The 18,370-nt window shown below is 41.0% G+C and overlaps 1 protein-coding gene across 3 annotated transcripts; it reads left to right on the forward strand.

Moving 5' to 3' along the window:
• The first annotated feature begins 471 nt into the window (after window positions 1-471).
• LOC116735349 (transmembrane protein 184B-like) lies at window positions 472-17,787 on the forward strand. Of its 3 annotated transcripts, XM_032587175.1 has the most exons (10): window positions 472-930; window positions 4,574-4,807; window positions 8,090-8,255; window positions 11,811-11,901; window positions 12,018-12,093; window positions 12,172-12,263; window positions 12,425-12,594; window positions 13,628-13,822; window positions 14,056-14,082; window positions 14,983-17,787. In XM_032587175.1, exons 2-10 carry the CDS (start codon window positions 4,574-4,576, stop codon window positions 15,210-15,212), a joined length of 1,281 nt encoding a protein of 426 aa, XP_032443066.1. In that variant the 5' UTR covers window positions 472-930; the 3' UTR covers window positions 15,213-17,787. The 3 variants fall into 3 exon arrangements, 2 of the variants coding, with proteins under 2 accessions (XP_032443066.1, XP_032443067.1); XR_004342368.1 differs by having other exon boundaries at window positions 13,628-14,082; window positions 14,983-15,107; XM_032587176.1 differs by lacking the exon at window positions 14,056-14,082.
• The last annotated feature ends 583 nt before the right edge of the window (window positions 17,788-18,370 follow it).

The raw sequence follows: 18,370 nt of genomic DNA on the forward strand, positions 1-18,370 counted from the left end.
TGCACTTGCATGAATGAATGAGCTGGATACTTGTGTTTAGGGAGGAAAAAATTCAGGGTCTTGATACATATGAGAAGATATTAGAAATATGTCCAGGTTTTATTACATTTTCCTTTATTTAAAAGTTGTACACCTGTCAGTCCATTCCATCAGTTCCTTTACCTAACTATCACTCCTGTCTTCCACCCATTTGTACATCAAAATGGGTGATTTTTTTTTCTTTCATTACGGTCAGGGTTTTCTCTCGTTTATTTAAAGCACGACTAATTAGAAATAGTTGGCATAATTTTATAAGGACGTTTATATATATATATGAACTTTAACTGTTTGGGGAAAGCTAAGAAATTTGCAATATTTGACAAGTGTAATCTGTACTTCGCCATTAAAAACGTGTGGTTCTCTGGAAGTTGAAGGAGGAGGGGAGTGGTGTTGAGAACTTGTACGTAACCAATCATAAACTGGGCGCGCATGCGCTCTCGGAGCAGAGTTCCAGCCAGCGGCTGTTGACACACAGCTTTATGATGTGGGCGAAGTAACGGTCTGTGGTCATTCTGTTTTGGACTGGTTCTAAAAAAAAAATAGTTATCTTTCATTTTACTACCGTTTTTGCGTGGGGCCTCTAACACGAGTTCAATTCTTAGTTATCTCTTCGTGTAAAGGCGAGGCTTTGGGCGGTGGGAAGCTTTGCTACTCGCTAGCTAGCAGCGAGCGGATCAGCTGCCGAGCGGGCGACACTTCACAGCTTTTATGGGAAGAGAGGGAGAAGCTTCCGGTGCTCGGATAATAATGCAGTGATTACATACGTGGCTCGCTGTCGACTCGATATTAGCCGTTAGCCACTTAACTTTTAGCTTGGACTCGTGAAGGTTCACCATTCAGCTGGAGATGAAGAGCTAAATTGATGCTTGGATTCAAACATCTACAAAGGAGGTAAGCTTCCATTAGCAACACGGAGACATTCAGCAGGAAATATTAGTTTTCTTTGGTTTATCTCCGAGCTCGCTCAACTTCCGAATCCGTCATCAAAATCAATATCAGCTTTAGGGATAAATATTAATGCCGTTATTTCTCTCCCCATTTTACGTACATGTAACGTATACGTTTCTAGTTGCCTGCGTTGTTAAATCATTTTTGTTCATTCCTGCTGACGTGACAGCAGATTCACTTGTGACAACGCGCTGCTTTACACCAAAGACAGCTGGTTCGATGCAGCTCAAAGTACGACCCGTGTTGTGAAACTTATCCTCGGATGAAGTCAGCAGGATTGATGAGCTGCTCCTCTCTGTTTTCTGTGGCCCACTGGGAACCAGTAAGCTGTTCCTGGAGCTACAAGCTGGTGTTGGTGCGCTGCTGTCGTCCGTGGATCTCATTCGAGAGATTAACCCACTCTGGTTGTTGTCCATCTCTCCTTTTCTCATTTCGAACGACCATTCTGCTGTATTTATAGACTAAAGTATGTTAAATAATTCAACTTTATGTGGATTATTTTATACCAGTGAAACAAACAAACCAAAAAAATATTTCAGGTTTTTTTGGGGGGGATTTTTATGGAGGTTCGGTTTGAAAACTACACCAACTGAGTTATTCTACACAAAAACACAGTTCGTAATTTTTGAAAGTTTCATTGGCGTTATAGGACCATTAAGGTTGATTTCTATGATCTAAGACCATCTTAGGTTATTGTAAACTAGAGAGGAACACGTTTTCATTTAACAAAAATCTTTATTGAATATATTACAAAATTAGGTTTAAGGCATTTGTTGTTGTTGGCTTGAAAACTAGAATCAAGAAATAGACAAAAAGCCTTAAAATCTCTCTTTAAAACTCGCTGTTTATATTCAATCTGTCATCATTTGGACACCTTAATCTAGCCCAGATTTGAAGCTCCGAATGGATATAATGAACTTCAGCAATGCTTGTAATTTAATCAATAGTTATGCAAGTTTATTGATTTATTGACTGTTAAAATGCAGATTTAAAAGTCAAAACTGAATATAAATTTAAATCCAAATCTGATGGTGTAATCACTCATCAGACAAGCGGTTCATTGGTCAGATTTGTTTTGTTGAAATCTGCTGTAAACAAAAATGTCTTCAGTCCAGATTTAACCGTTTTCTGCACATCTCAGGTTTTCAGGGAGTTTGTTGGCCGTGGCAAACGTTCAGACCGCTGCTTGTTTTTTTAACCAGTGTGTGGAGAAAATCAAAGGCAAGTCGCTAAGCTATACATGTTGGTCATATTGAGAAGTACGACGATGCAGAAAAAAGGGCTGGTGTTTGAAAATGACAATAATAGATGATCTGATCTGTCCTGAACTCAAGTTTCTTGAACAATCTGGTAAAGAAATGGATTTGATATACAGACCCATTTAATAAATAAGAATATTATTGAAGTATCCTTTTATTTCAGGAACTTTATCACATTATATTGATGCCTTTATTTCTGTAAATTAGAATGATTTTTAGCTTACCGTTAATGAAAACATGACATTTAATATTATAATTTTACATGAGATAAAAAAAAAACAAATCTTTTTTTAATAAGAATGTGTCCTTAATTAAAAGTATGTTTAATATATGCTTAAAGGTTATCAGTTTTCAGAGGGTACTTTTAATCTGACAACAGACATATTCAAATTTATTGAATATGAATGTTAATCACATGACAAATTAAAATTAGCGTGATCATTTCCATTCTGACGGTCAGTTTTGAACGGGAAGTTTGTTTACGGAGATGTCAAAAGCTGCTTTATTTACGGTTTCGGTTCTGGGTTGTTTTTTATTTCCGTTCTGTTCATTTTATTTTGAGTATTTACATTATCTACCAGTTCCGGTTTTAATTGTTCTTTGCTAATTTAAAGTGTACTGGCCTTCGAGAGAGCGAACGCGCAGTACTGACATATTGGTTGGAACTGGTCTCAGAGCAACGAATTATTGTCTATTATTTGTTCTCATGCTTTACAAGTTTGAAGAAAAAAAACGTAGTTGAACATGATGATAAAAAAAATTTTATTCACCCATTTTCTTATTTTTTTCATAATGGGAGATGAAAAATAGTGGGAATGAGTCAGATTTCATTGAATCGGCTCTGGTTGTGGATCCAGGTGACTCAGCAAATACAGGGGAATAGTTTTGTTTGTTTATTAAAGGGATACATTTTAAAAAATCTACTTCCTGCCATTCTCAGTCTACAAACATGACACAGGCTTTTGAGACTGCTACAAATGTGACGGAGGTTATTGATGCATCAAATGGGGATTTTTCTACATTTTTCGTTTTCTTTTAAATTCTAAACTAACCTCGTTTTCTGTTTTATTTGTTACAACCTTCCATCCATCCTTCCTTACTGATGTGCTCCCTGCTTCTGCATTGTCACAAGCTTATTGAGTCTCAAGGCAAGGGGCATGAGTCACTCATGACCGCAGGGTACACACACACACACACACACACACACACACACACACACCCAACACACACACACACACACAGACGCCTATATTTAGCTTCTACTCAGAAGGGCTTGGGCAGTAATCACGAAAATGAGTTTTCAGTGCGAACGAGTCGATCGCCACCTTCCTGGAAACGCCACTGAGACGCCGACGTAGTCGTCAAGGTGAGCGATGCGCGTCGGCCAAGTTGGGCGTCTTTTTGATGTGATGAGCTTTCAAGTTTGGCCCGCCTGGCTTTCATTTGTCTGAGTGCTGTGCGAATAGGTGGCGCGCATCAAAGATCTCGGTGAAAGCCGTCAGGGGAAACATCTAAACGTGTTTTCTAAGTCTGCAAAAGTATGTGGAAAAAAATAAAAAGGTATGGAAAAATGTTTTTTTTTCTGCAGCTTATTGCATCCATCCGTCTAACCTGCTTAAAAACGGGTTACAAAGTTTTGGGCGATTACTTCTGGAATAGTTCGAAACTTTCTAATGAACTCAGTGGTGAAATTATTTGTTATGAACCTTTTCTGTCTGCATTTATGGAACGAAACCGAAAATTAGAGACGCCTATTTCACTTTATTTATTTGCTTCTATGTAAATAATTGAAGGTGGTCACAGGTTTTCTGGTGTGGATCATGTTTTGAGCTGATTTCTGCTCTCTGCAGAAACTCGTTTCTATGGTGTTTCTATCTTTAGCATGCCTCTTCCTGCCCTCGGCGCAGAGAAATAACCAATCTAAGTTTGTTTCATGTTAATATCTCTGTGTTTTTTTTTTAATTTGTTGTTATTTTTTGCATTCCCATGATTCTCTCCTCTCACCCCCTCGGTCTTCATCTCACGTCACATCCACCCGACGCCTTCTGCATTTTAGATCTGTGCACTGTCCTACTTTCGCTGTTTTCCCTGTCTCTCTCTCTCTCTCTGTCTCTCTCTCTCTCTCTCTCTCTCTCTCTCTAACATCAGTGAATGTTGGCTGCAGATTTAGGTCACAGCTCAGGCTTGTGTAGTTCTGTTCAGCTGTATTTTCACATGATGTTGTTTGATTTGGGATTTATAAGTCGTTTAGACGAACCGCTCAAGTTTGGGCTGATTTGTATCGCATGAAGCATGATCACTGACGAGGCCCCACTGTCTCTGAACAGATGAGTCAGCTTTGGTGGCGAGCCAAGCGCCTGTCGGAGAGGTTGGGAAGCGACTCTCCCGATGGCCTTCCTCCGGGCATCCCGAGCACCGTGGCCCCTCAGGGGTCCAACTCCTCCTGGGCTCCCATCCCCCTTGTGTTCAGGCCGGAGGAGCCGTTCTTCCTCATGACGTCCACTGCCCAGATTATCTCCGGGTTCTTCGTCTGGACGGCGCTTCTCATCACGTGTCACCAGGTAAGAGTCGGACATTTTGAGCTAAATCCGTCCTTGGCCCCCTGATGGAGGTGCCGTCCAGGGGCGGTCCTAGCCCATTTGGTGCCCTGGGCCAACATCCTTCACCATGGGATCACTTAGGTTACCACGTACCATTAGAGACACACTCAAAATTTCTTTTAGTATATATATATATTTTCATTTTATTTTTTATTTATTAATTCACCAATCAGTGCATAAAATACAGACATTACAGGCTAACAGTCTGTTGTAGATCAGTGGTATTGATCTACAAAATAAAGGTAAGAGAACAGTAAAAAATAAGAATAAACAAACAATAAAGGAGGCGCACATTAAAATGGAAACATTTCAGACAAAGACAAAACAAACAGAAAATATCCAAGTGGTGTCGCATCAAAAATGGAATTGTTTAACATACGTTGGCAGTTATTTTCTGATTTGCATAAAATATATTTATATATATATTTGAAATTTTTGGGGGGGAAAAACAAGAATAGTACTGTAAACACAGTTAGTAAGGCACACAGTATTTGCAGCTAAAAGTATACAAGTACAAAATTGAAATAAATTGCACCATTAGTCCAACATTTATATAATCATGTGTGATACAGTTGGATTTTGATGAAGACACAAATTTCACTGCACAACTGTCAATCCAAATTCTTTGAATAAGACATGTTAGACTATATTGCACTTCAGTTAATTTGCACAACTGTCTTACTCTTAATAAGATGATTGCTTTTCAAGCAAGAAGCAGGCTACAGGTTTAGCTGCAGAATCGTTTCATACTGTGGGAGATGATGCCGCCCTGCAGGAGGAGCCGCCCTGCAGGAGGAGCCGCCCTGGGCGTCTGTCCACTTCACTCGTATCAGAATCTGCTACTGGAACCATCAAAGAGATTTTATTTAACCTTTGTATTCATATTTACACACACTAAACATCTGAGCACACCCAAAGTCTTTTGTTGCCTGGAGATGAGGGGTGTCCAAGGTGTGGCCCCGGGGCCATTTGCGGCATCTGCAGTGATTTTGTGCGGCCCATGACTTCAATTCAAGAATGATACAAACTTGCCATCCTCTTGCTCAGGTGGTTGATGCAGATGGAGACTTTTTATTTTTTTATTTATTTACCCCTCCAGGGGGTATTTTTTGTGGGCTCTAGTGTCCCTTATATGATAGTGGGCTGACAGGAAACGGGGAAGGAGAGGGGGGAAGACACGCGGCAAAGGTCGTCGGGACCGGGAGTCGAACCCGCGACCTCCAAACGTGGGGCGTGCTAACCCCCTGCGCCACCACAGCACTCCCCGAGACTTTTTATTTTTGACCAAGGCAAAATTATAGCAAATTAAAATCGTAAAATAGAAAACGTTGCTTACAATAACCAGACCTTTTTGTCTTCTCTTGTGAGGAATCCAGCAGGTCTTGCTTTTAATGAAATGATTAAAACTTTGCTATGTACTTTTAAACAAAAGCGACCAGAATCGTGTTTCTATTTCTCAAAATTGACAAAAAAAAAAGTTATATTGTTTGCAGTCGAGACCTTTCGAAATTTGCAAAGTCTACACCAGATCTCCAGTTTGTTTTGAAGCGGCTAGATGTTTTATGTTCAGTGTTAGCTCTGCTGATGAGCTTATTATGCCTCGGTTTGTTTGTTTGCATTCATTGTGCCTTTATGACCTGCAGATCTGTCATACCCCGAAGGCTAGATTACTTGTCTCTCATTGTTTGCCGATGCTCTTCACATTCAGAGTTAAAGAATAGGCTGTTGTCGCTCAGGCAACAGGTGCTCCACTAGCACCTCATCAATAATCAGGAGATGAGTGTCTTTTGCTCGTGTTTGTGGGCGTGCCCGTTCAGCCCAAGGCCACCTAGCAACAATGTGTGTAGATGGGCCAGCTCGTTTGGTGTGTGGTCACCCACTTGTCATCACTGCATCCAAGGTGAGGGTCTGGGGGTGGAGGAAAGAGCAATAGGTGCGGACATTGTGTAAAGAGGGAAAAGCAGGAGGTGGGGGGGCCGCGTGGAGCAGGCAGAGGAGTCACAGTGATGAATGATTATCCTGTTGTTCCTGCCGTCTCCTGCTCTGAATAGGAGTGATAAAAGCTTGGTGTCAGTTTCCTAAAAACAACCCCCCACACGTCGGTTCACACGCACACATCCTGCCGGCTAACGCGCCTCCAGTGTCCGAGTTCGGCAAGTGTACACTGTCCGCAAAGATTCGGGTTTCAGCAGGTTGGGTTTAGTGTCAAACGGCTTGTTTGTAAAACCAAAAAAAGACAGTAAAACATTAGATTCACACAAACCAGATCTACTCGTTCAAGACTTTCATACTGTCTCTGTTGTTTGCGTTTCGTCACTTTTGGGTGCATGCATGTTTAGGTTAAGGTCCCGGATGTCGTTGGGTGATCGATCCAGGCTCGGTTTGTTTACAGTTTTCGATAACAACTTTTTAAAACAGTGAGACAGACACCCGAGATCACTGACTGACAGTCTTCCCAGTTACTGCACTTTGTTCTTAGGTTCCTCCCAGTGTCGTATTACTACTAGGCAATTAACCCTTTGCTTCTTGTTTATCCCTGAAAGGGATTTAAAAAGTCTGAAATTCATATATCTAAAATTAAAGCCTTAAAATATCTTAAATTCCTAAAATAAAATGTGAGATGGCCTTAAATGTGTTAGTCACAGGTCTTAAATTGCGTCATGGCAGAACTTTTTAATCTCATACAATTTTTTCTTTTTCTTTTGGGACCTTTCTGTGAGTCAAAAGTTTGAGTTGCACGCAGACATCTTCACTGCGTTCTGTAACTACCGTTAGCTAAATGCTAATATACCATGGCTAGCTAGCTTTTCTGCATTTATCATGGGTAAGTACAAACTTTCGTCTTTGCCACTGGTTCACTTATGTTGCCAACCTGTGTGAGGCTAGGTGTATTTTTTTATTTTTTTAATTCTAAGCTAGGCTCTATGGGGTTAAGGCTGTAGAGAGCCATATGCAATGTGAGAAACACAGAGCCATTGCTAAGAGCCACAAATGACCCCAGAAATGTCACTGTTTTTGCTATTTTCCCTTGTAATATAGCATAAATCCCCCAACCGTCTCCTATATTTATAGCTTTTAGGTCTTAAATTTTATTCAAGGTGGCATTAAAAAGGTCTTAAATTTAACTTGCTGAAAACTGCAGCCACCCCGCTGTTTACTCAGACACTACCTGCAAAACCTTAAGTTTGTATAAATATCAGAGTAAAAATGTTTGTCTTATTATTTCTCTCCAAATCTTCTTAGATCTACATGCACCTCCGTTACTACAGCTCTCCAAACGAGCAGAGACACATAGTCAGGATCCTGTTCATCGTCCCCATCTACGCCTTCGACTCCTGGCTCAGCCTGCTTTTCTTCACCAATGAGGAGTATTACGTGTACTTCGACACGGTCAGAGACTGCTATGAAGGTTGGTACACAGCCAGAGCCCAAAGCTGACCCCAGTAGACAAAAAAACGTCAGGGCAGAATGAACAGCTGAGTGTTTCAGAGTTCGTCTCCTGCTAGAAATGAGGCCGTGTGGATTTATGTGAAACCCTGGTGGCAGATGGCCTTTGTAATGTCTTCGTTTACAAAGGTTGCCATCTTTGTTGTCACGTCTCCAAGGCCTGTTGGGATTGCAGAGGAGGGGGAAACCAGTTTCCTAGCAACCGTGTGAACACGGACAAATCCTTGAGAAAGGATCCCACCTTTGGGCAGATTGATCATAACTTGTCCAGTCAATCTCATCAGACGATGGTTAAATTATTAAACACAAAATTGTATTAATATAACTGTGAAGTCGAAGAAGAAGAAAAAAAAACAAATGTAAAAGACAAAGACAAAAAATATAAGCAGAATTGACAAGTAACAACACCATTAAAGACCTGTTGCCTGAGTGATTTTCTGGGACCCGAGTGGAGCCAGAAGACCGCTTAGGTCTTCTGGTTCTGGTCTGCGCTGCTTCCCAGAACCAGAACCAAACACGGAGAAGCAGCATTCAGCTTCTATGCTCCTCTAATCTGGAACAAACTTCCAAAAACGACAAAACCGCTGAAATACTGAGTTCCTTTAAATCAATGCTTAAACACAACCTGTTTGCCTTTGATTCAGAATTACTAGAAGATAGAACAATATGTTTCATGTGTATTTGCACAATGATTTTGATGATGCAATTTGGAAAAAAAAGTGATGTTTATTGCTTGTTTCATAATTGTTTAATGTTTTCGTGGTGTAAAACACCTTGAACTGCCTTGTTGCTGAAATGTGCGCTACAAATAAACTTGACAAACTAGCGAAACAAATTTAAATAAAACATTCTGCAACCAGAACAAATGGAAGCAAAAAAGGAAAATAGCAAAAACAACAGCAAGTATAAATCGCTGCAAACTCACCCCACAAAACGGAAGTCCTCCAAACCACTAGGGGGAGTCGACCACCAAATCATACGGTATCAGACCCTCAGCGAAGTTGAGATGTTTTGAAGAAAGTTGGAGGAAGGAAGAAAAAATGTGTTATATTTTGGGACGTTTTCAAACACACATTCCTTCAGAACGTAGGACAGGAACTGTAGAACAGCAGCGTATTTACATAGGTAACATTAATGACTCTAGACAACCCCTAGTGGTCTGGAGGACTTCCACTTGGTGGAGCGAGTTTGCAGCGTTTTATACTTGCTGTTGTCTTTGCTATTTTCCTTTTCTGCTTCTGTTTCTTGTGGTTGCAGAATTTTCTATTTGCATCTGTTTCGCTAGTCATTCAAGTTTATTTATAGTGCTTCCTCGTTATCGCAAGCGTATTCTGAAACAATTTTAGAACTTGTAGTTTTGATCAATTTTGGAGGTTGATCTGTCCAGGAAAATGTGCTGTTTTGTCCTGCTCTGGTGAAAGTGAATACTTCGATTAATGGGGGTGCAGGAACTGAGCAGTGACACGAAGCAGATCCTGCAACTCACCATAAAAGATCATCCCAGAAACATCCGCTGCACCTGGACGTTTTATCCCAAACGGCCTTAAACAGAGTTTGGTTTTTATAAGCTGTGACTGCAGGGTCGTATTTTGGATCCTACAGTGATCTTAGTGTCAGAAAATTCTCAAAGCTGGAACAGGACAACTTTTTGGCACGCTGAAAAAAACATGCGCAAGTCATAAGGAGCAATACGGATCACTGACAGCTCTAAACCTGCAGGGGGCTTCTCTTCCACCAACACCTGAAAACAACTGCGGTTTAGACTCGCCTCATGTGTTTCTGTTCTCTATTTTAATATGCAACATGAAGCATTTCATATATATTAACAATCACATAGCAATCTGAAGAAAAGTGGATTGTTTTATGCACTATTGCGATTATTACTCTTGGGAATTTTCGCCTGAGCGTTTGCATTAACGTTTTGCTTTCATGCACTGCTTGACCTATTCAAGCTACAAGGCCTGAGTTCGTTTTAGAGGGAAAAACACGGCATCTGTGATTATGCAACTCTTAACAAAGCCAGCTCTGTGCTGCTGCTGCTGCTGCTGCTGCTGCTGCTGCTGCTGCTGACTGTGCTCTGGCGAGTGTTTTCATTGCGCTACAAAGTTGAGCTCAGCCACTTTGGACAGTAAAATTAAAAGACAGAGCGCAGACAGAGGGGAGCCGGCATCTGTGGGTTCCACCAGGGGGAGCAGGCAGCGCTTCCACGTTTATCTGCTTCTCTGCAAAAGGGCTGTTACCCAAAATTGGATGTTTATGTTGGCTTTAGGTGTTTTGCAGCCTGACTGGAAAGACACAACAGCAGATAGTGCCTGACATGTTTGCTCAAGCAGCATAACGGTCGCCAGCCGGCTGCAGGCTTTTAAACACAACATGGACGGACTGCTTGAGAACCGAACGTCTAACTACCTCTTTACTTCCGACCGCATTCAGGGTTTCTGCAAGGTGCTAAAAGTCTCAAATACATTTTAGCTATTGATTAATCTACTGATTATTCTGACGATTAATCGATTAATCAGATTTTTTTTAAATTGGCACATTGTTGATTTTTCATTTAAGCAACACTCCAGGTATGGTTGAATGAGTGGGAAAAAAAGTTGATAGGAGATTTTCTTCTTTACAAAATTTGAAGCAGGTGAAGATAAAAGAAAGATTTCTTTTGTCTAAAACGCAAAATGCTTATGTCATTTTTACAGTTTTGGCATAATTACTGATTTGCTCTTTCAGCAAATGGCCTTTTTCTAAGTCTGTATATGTTTGTTTAATCTTGTGATTGTACAGCACTTTGGTCAGTGGTACTGTTTTAAAGTGCTATATAAATAAACTTGCCTTGCCTGTATACTCCAGTTGAAGATTAATCGAATACTAAATTAGTTGTCAATAATTGATTAATCACGATGAATCCGATTAATCGTTTCAACCCAAAACATACTTCCTGGCAGGCCATTTTTATTTTGCTCAACGGGAGCCGAGTTTTTTTTTATTTTATTTTTTTTACAGCTGATAGGTTGTATAGACAACAGAAATACTCAAATCCATTAAAATCTTAGTGTTGCACCTGAAATCCAGGGTCTGTGCCTGCAAAAGACACACGTGCACCAAGCAGGAATACAATATGGCGCCTGAACAAGCCTGCGCATGACATCAGCATTATTTTCTCTGTACTGTGGCTGCGTTCCACGAACACCAGCTCTCCCAGGAGTTTGTTTTCCATGAACAGGGTTCCCAGAGGTCCCCTCTTATCACGCTGATCCACCGCCACACTAGAGACCGGCTCTTTGGTATTTATGCACAGACAAAACCAGCAGATGGGTGGGATTCGTTTCCAACTCGGAACCTGGCAGAATCCGCAAAACAGAGCTGCAATTATGAGAGAGGTGTCAGGCACTGTGGAGATTTCATAACTGAGCAATCGCTTTGTTTTCCAAAGAATAAATCCAGTTATTTTTAAAGGTCTTAATAAAAAGGGTAGTTTATATTGAAAAAATAACATGTTTTTATTCGCCTCCCTTTGCAGCGTTTGTCATCTACAACTTCCTGAGTTTGTGTTATGAATATCTGGGAGGAGAGAGCGCCATCATGGCTGAAATCAGAGGGAAACCCATCGAGTAAGTTTCATTTGCTGCTAGCTTAGCTGTCAGTTTAATCTTCACTTCTCCTGTTTTACATGAAGATGACCCTAAAAACATGAACTCATTCTGTGTTGACCTGTGCCCTCCCATAGGTCAAGCTGCATGTACGGGACCTGCTGTCTGTGGGGAAAGGCCTACTCCATTGGTTTCCTCAGGTTTTGCAAGCAGGTATCATTTGCTGCATAATGTGAGAGTCAACCCTGTCCATTAAACGCCATCGGTCACCGTCCTCTCCTGCTCCCTCAGGCCACTCTCCAGTTCTGCGTGGTCAAACCTCTGATGGCGGTCATCACCGTCATTCTTCAGGCCTTTGGGAAGTACAAAGACGGAGACTTCAAGTAAGAGTCAACCGCAAAACACGAAAATACTCAAAACCCAAAGTGTTTTGATAAACGTAATATTTTATACCCCAAAGCCTCAAACCAAGTTCATCACTGGGTCGCCTCAGTTTGTGTGTTCATTCATCGGACTGTTCCCTCCCCGTGTTTCTGCTCTCCAGCGTGGCCAGCGGCTACCTGTACGTCACCATCATCTACAACATCTCTGTCAGCTTGTCGCTCTACGCGCTCTTCCTCTTCTACTTTGCAACGCGCGAGCTGCTCGTCCCCTACAGCCCCGTGCTCAAGTTCTTCATGGTGAAGTCGGTCATCTTCCTCTCCTTCTGGCAGGGTGAGAACAGAGTCAGCAGAAATGTTACTGCAGACGGACCGATGTGGAGATTTCTGCCGATGAACGATAACGTTGCGGTAATGGCCGATAACGATATTTACTGATATTTCGTACCGTCTCGCTGACCCCGAGAAATAAACGACAACAAGATGGAAATAAATGTCAGCTGTTAATCTCGGCCCAGCTTTATTTATCGGATTGATATTATAATTTAAAACAAGACTGATATCGGCCGATACCGATGTTGGTGCCGATATATTGTGCATCCCTAATTGTAATAAAAGCTTTTTCAAATAGGGATGCGCATAACCGTGTTTATTAAGTAGGTAAATCTTAGCAAATATTAATACCTAATATTGATTCCTGTCTTGTTGAGTAGGGTAGGAGAATTAATATCAATTTTTGATATCGGCCCAAATTTTCAAATTGGTGCCTTTCAACCTAAAATTCAGTATCTTAATATTAATTTATCACTTTTTCCCACCAATTTACACATTTGCTTCAATATTTAAAGGTTTTTTTTGTGTCACTGAGCTCTGGCTGATTTGTTTGTTGTTCTAAAAAATAAAAACTTAACCAGAAAATGTTGCTGATCACGTTTGTGGTTGAAGCCACGTGCAGCAGGCCTGAGAGACAGATTCAGGTCGAGGAATAAATCTGGAAAAAGAAAAGCCCGGTAATATTTCTGCATTATTTAAAGCCTCCCGACGAAGACTAAAACATTTATTAATCTTCCAATGAGTGCATAAAGTAACTTCAGGAAGGGGAAAAACAACTTGCTGAGTGGTGAAGCTTTCTTTGTTTGGCCAAAGCACATCAGAAAAGTTCATGAAGCTAAAGCTAGCTTTAGCTTCCCACCGTCCTGTCATGGATCTGGTCATTATTGTGCTTTTATTTTGGATAAATATCCCCCACCGGGGGAAAAGTGGCTCAGAAAAATCATTAATAGTGAACCACAACACTTTTATGCTCATCAGCGTCTGTAACCTCAGCAGGTCAAACCTTCTCCTTGACCTGTTTGTTTTCGACGCAGGCATGCTGCTGGCCATCCTGGAGAAATGCGGCGCCATCCCTCAGATCAACTCCGCCGACTTCTCCGTGGGGGAGGGAACGGTCGCCGCCGGCTACCAGAACTTCATCATCTGCATCGAGATGTTTTTCGCCGCCGTGGCTCTGCGCCACGCCTTCACCTACAGGGTCTACATGGACAAGAGGCTGGACTCGTACGGTAGGGTGGGGGATCCGTCTCCGTTCGAACTCCTCCTGACTCAGGCTCGGCACGCCGCGGCTCGGGACAGGACCGACCTCTCCCCGCTTCTCACTTTGACTCCTGTCCATAACTCAACGAACTGTTAACAGTCGCTCTCCTTTTCTCCTCCTGTTTGCTCTGCCGCTATTTTCACCCTGACTTTCTTTTGTTCCTTCTCTCTTTCTCTGCTCCTCGTTCTGCTGCACTTAAAGGCTCGTTTCCCATCTATGGACAGTACGGTAGGTCTGCCTCTGTCTCGTCTTTTCCCCTCCCAGCATTGTGTCTCAGCAGGCTGATTTAACTGTGGTTAGTGATTCATTGCTTTGTCTGTGATCATTCTGTGATATTATTTCACCATTTGAAACGTGCCGTCTTTATTGCTTTCGATATGCGTTTGTAAAACTGAGTCCAGTCTGTTTTTCTTGGTTTTCCTCTCCCTGTAAGGAGCATCGTCCTGCAGACTAAATGCTTATCAAAACTTTTATTTAAGCTATGCTCAATTCAAAAGATTTAAAAATTAAGGTCATAGAAATGCTTCTTTTAGCACTTTTTAAAATGCGTTTTTTATTTTTCAACCGAATTTCCAAAATATAATTTGGAAATCTGCTCTTTTTGCCTGTAGTTATTATCTTTTTAATTGGGGATTACATTACGTCCTATTACAATTTTTTATAGATATGCTATAAAAGTAAATGTTTTTTCCGAACATATAAGTAAAATCTAGTTCTTGAATTAAAGAATTAAAACAAATGTACTAAAAAAAGGCAACATTTAAGTTTCTAAACTAATTTTATTCAGCAGAACCGAGAGCTAAATCTGTCCTTTGGATTGAAACAGTTGCTGCTTTTACCTCCAAAAAAAAAACAAAAACAAAACAAATGTGTCAAGTTTGACATTTACTTTTGATCACAAAGTGAAAGATTTGAGCGTTAAGACTGGAATCAGCACAGGCAGGACTTTCAGCTGCTTTGTGTTTGAACTGTTCTGTTTTTTTAATCCTTTTGCGCATTTTACAAATATTACTTTGCAAAACGAAGCCTTTTTTTGTTGTTGTTTTTTTTTTTTGTCACTCATCTGCCCCCCCGTCCCCCCTTCACGTCTCGCCCGGCGTTGAGTCGTTTTCCCGCCTCGCCCTGCAGGTCGCGGCGCTCCGATGAAGAGCATCTCCAGCAGCCTGAAGGAGACCATGAACCCGGGGGACATGGTCCAGGACGCCATCCACAACTTCTCCCCGGCCTACCAGCAGTACACCCAGCAGTCCACGCTGGAGCGCGGCGGGGGGCCGTCCCTGTCCCGCAGCCACAGCAACCTCAGCGCCCGCGGCGACAACGAGAAAACCCTCCTGCTGAGCTCTGACGACGAGTTCTGACCTCCGACCTCCTGACGTTTTACTCAAGCCTTAACTTTCAGCGGTGTTTTTTTTTTTTTTTTTTTTTAGTTTCCATTCCGGATGAGAGCGACAGCTCTGGTCGGAAACCGTGGCGACCGGAGGCGTCACGGAGGGACCATCCCAGGCTTTTTGAAGGCCGACTTGTTACTCGTGGCGATGTCATATAGCAGCTGTGGTTGTTACGGTTACAGATGCTAGCTAAATGTCTGCATATATCAGAATATGGGTTAGTACTAAATAACCGCGCCTGCTTATAGCATCTGGTTAATGCACTTTAGATGGTACAGCAGAGAAAATAAGTGCCATCTTCATCTAAAACACACAGCTCTCTTAGTTTTTTGCTTTTGTTGGTTTCTTTTCTGAACATTGCCAAAAAAAAAAGAGAGAGAGAGAAATCTGAGCTCCTCTGATTTTTAAGCGTAGAGTTGCTTTATAGAGAAAGGTACGGAGATTCAATCTGCTGGCTTTAGGTGTGTTCTTTTTTATTATTATAAATAATTTTATATGTCATGCTTTGTGTACAACGCATTATTAACACACTATTTGAGAAATGTATGTCAGATATATTGTGGATATACTATGTACTTTGTTATTATTGTAGGTTTGTTTGATGAGGCGCAGTGACAGTGAGCCCAGCTGTCCGCCCAGACAGGACAGCTGTAGGAGAGATTGTTTTGTTTTGACTTGGCGTGGGCGGGGGTTGGGGGAGGGCGGGGACCGGAAGTACGACGCCCACGCAGATTACAGATTACCGAAGAAGCCATGCTTCCTGCTGAGCTGCCCCAGCTGTGATATGCTGGACTCTGTAATCTTCTGATTGATGCCGTCAAGTTAAGCGCCGAGCCTGCTGCCCCCTGGTGGTTCCCACATGTTACTGCATTTCCATCGCAGCGCATTTCAGACGCAACTACTTTTGGATAAAGGAAAGGCTTTAACTTTAATGGAGTTGATAGTCATGACAACACGTGGATTTTTACTTTTATTTTTTTTTTGTCGTTGGAAGGTGTTAACAGAAATGTGTTTCAGCAGGAAAATCATGATTTCTGGTGTTTTTGCTGTCCTCTGCTGGCTTTAATGACCTTTCTCCAGAACATGATGAAAACGTTTCCATTTCAGCCATTAGTCGCCGGTGTTGGTCAAGCCTTATGTTTTATGAATGCATAATCCAATCATATTTTAGGTATAAAATTGTTGCAGACAAAAACAAAATACCTCATAGTGCAGCTCAAATGAATGAACCGTTTCAGTGAAGGTGGAAATTTTGATGAGAACTTTATTATTTTTGGGGATGTCCTGATCTGATGCAAAGTGTCACATTTTTAATTTGAGTCTGAACTAAACCCGACCACACTACTTGTTATTTTCCTGAGTTATTAAAATCCACAGCCTTTGCTCATGTTGCCAGTTCGCAAAATGGGATTAGTCGAAGTAACGGGGTTCCCCTCACAAATCAAGCGTCTCTTATGTTTACAGTAATATTCACAGTAGCTGCGTTTCCATTGACCGTATAAATGCGCTTAATAGTGAATTTTAAATTTTTTTAAAAAGTCACGTTTTTTTGATAGAATGTTTTTTTTGCACTGGGATGAAATTAGCGTATTTCACAAAAATGCAACAGAAACACTTTTTCCGAATCTCAGGAAACAGCCGGATGTTACTACCGGCGGAAAAGACGAAGGAGACGACAGGAAGCGGTAAGTGGATTGTGGCGCACTGGGATTTTAATTACGTTTCTTGTCTAATGGAAACACCGCAATTGCAAAAGTTTTTTTTTCTCTCGAAATTAGCAGAAAAAGTTTAGCACATTTGTAATGAAACGAAGCTAGTGAATGATGCTAGCTGTAGCTAGCGTTATCCTACCATTTCAACAACTAATATGTCAGCTCATAGAGGGCAGTCGTTTTATGTCTTGACACTAATCTTTAGAGATGAGATCAAATATTTGTAATTATCCAGAAAAGGGATAATATAGCATTTGAAACCACTGGGAGCTAATTGTGATAAAATAACTCCAATCTGTATTGGAGCCCCCCAAAAAAGTCCTGATCAGGACATCCCTGTTATTACTTTTGATTTTTTTTAATACCACAGAATATTTTTTTTGCTTCAGCAGTTTTGCAGTTGTTGGCTGTAACTCTTATTTCTTAAGGCTATGATTTGTGTGATTGCATTGCTTGTGTCTCCTTCTATTAAGTCTTCAGTCAACTCACTCCATGAACTTAATCACTCAGTTAATATTTTATCTGGCTGTAGAATCTTTAAAACACTATAAAATAGTTTTTTAAATTTATGTATTAAGTCTGTCACAAATCTGGCAGCTTCATTAATTGTGTATATAAAGCACTGTGCGATTCTTGTAGGGGATGAATGAGTGAGGAGTTGCTCAGTAGTGTTCTGTTTGAATATTTTAGCATCGAGTTGTTTCACTTTTATATTTGCTGACGTTTTTTGGTTAAAAAACTTTTTAATATGTATATTGGTTATTTGTTTCGATGCTACGTTGACTTCAGTTGATGTTGGAAAGCAAATAAAGGAAATATGGGGAAAAAAATTATGTTTTTCCTAAGATATTTTTCAACTGTAGACAAATCATTTCAACAATCTGTGACATTATGTAGCGATTGCTCCACATTTCCAACATGTTGGGCAATATTCAGCCAATCACAGCAGGTTTGAAGAGTCTGAGTTTTGTAGCTTTTAAACTAGAGTAGATGGAAGTTGCTCAAGTTGGTGAAAAATGAGGGGGAATTGCTGAGATAATATTAATGCGTTCTGTAAATAAGAAGCTTATAAATGTCTAATAATATTTAACTTAATAATTGTGGTCTACTTTGTGTTGGTCCATCACAAAATGCAAATAAAAACACAAAGTTTGTTGCAGCAAACTTTTGCTAGGCGCTCTTTGCACACCAGACATGGCTACTTCTTCTAGAATGTTTCTGAACCGCTGCCCTGTTCTCCCCCTTTAAAGTCTGTTTCTTGTTGCTGGACTTGAAAAGCCGGGCCCTGTGGTACCAGTGTCATCGGAAATGTCCTGGGAGGCATTTGGAGCAAACTGCACCGTCCCAGTTCTCAGATATAGCTTATTCATCATCACCACCGTTCAGTTTAGCAAAAACACGACATAGTGAGTCGTT

This window comes from Xiphophorus hellerii, chromosome 16 (assembly GCF_003331165.1).
Source record: "Xiphophorus hellerii strain 12219 chromosome 16, Xiphophorus_hellerii-4.1, whole genome shotgun sequence".
Taxonomy (NCBI): domain Eukaryota; kingdom Metazoa; phylum Chordata; class Actinopteri; order Cyprinodontiformes; family Poeciliidae; genus Xiphophorus; species Xiphophorus hellerii.

What these genes read in the sequence shown, in the direction of transcription:
- LOC116735349 (XM_032587175.1), top strand. Translation starts at nt 4,574, where the DNA reads ATGAGTCAGCTTTGGTGGCGAGCCAAGCGCCTGTCGGAGAGGTTGGGA. An exon ending in ATCAGAGGGAAACCCATCGA is followed by an intron (nt 11,902 to 12,017) that starts GTAAGTTTCATT and finishes GCCCTCCCATAG; the next exon opens with GTCAAGCTGCATGTACGGGA. An exon ending in CAAGAGGCTGGACTCGTACG is followed by an intron (nt 13,823 to 14,055) that starts GTAGGGTGGGGG and finishes CTGCACTTAAAG; the next exon opens with GCTCGTTTCCCATCTATGGA.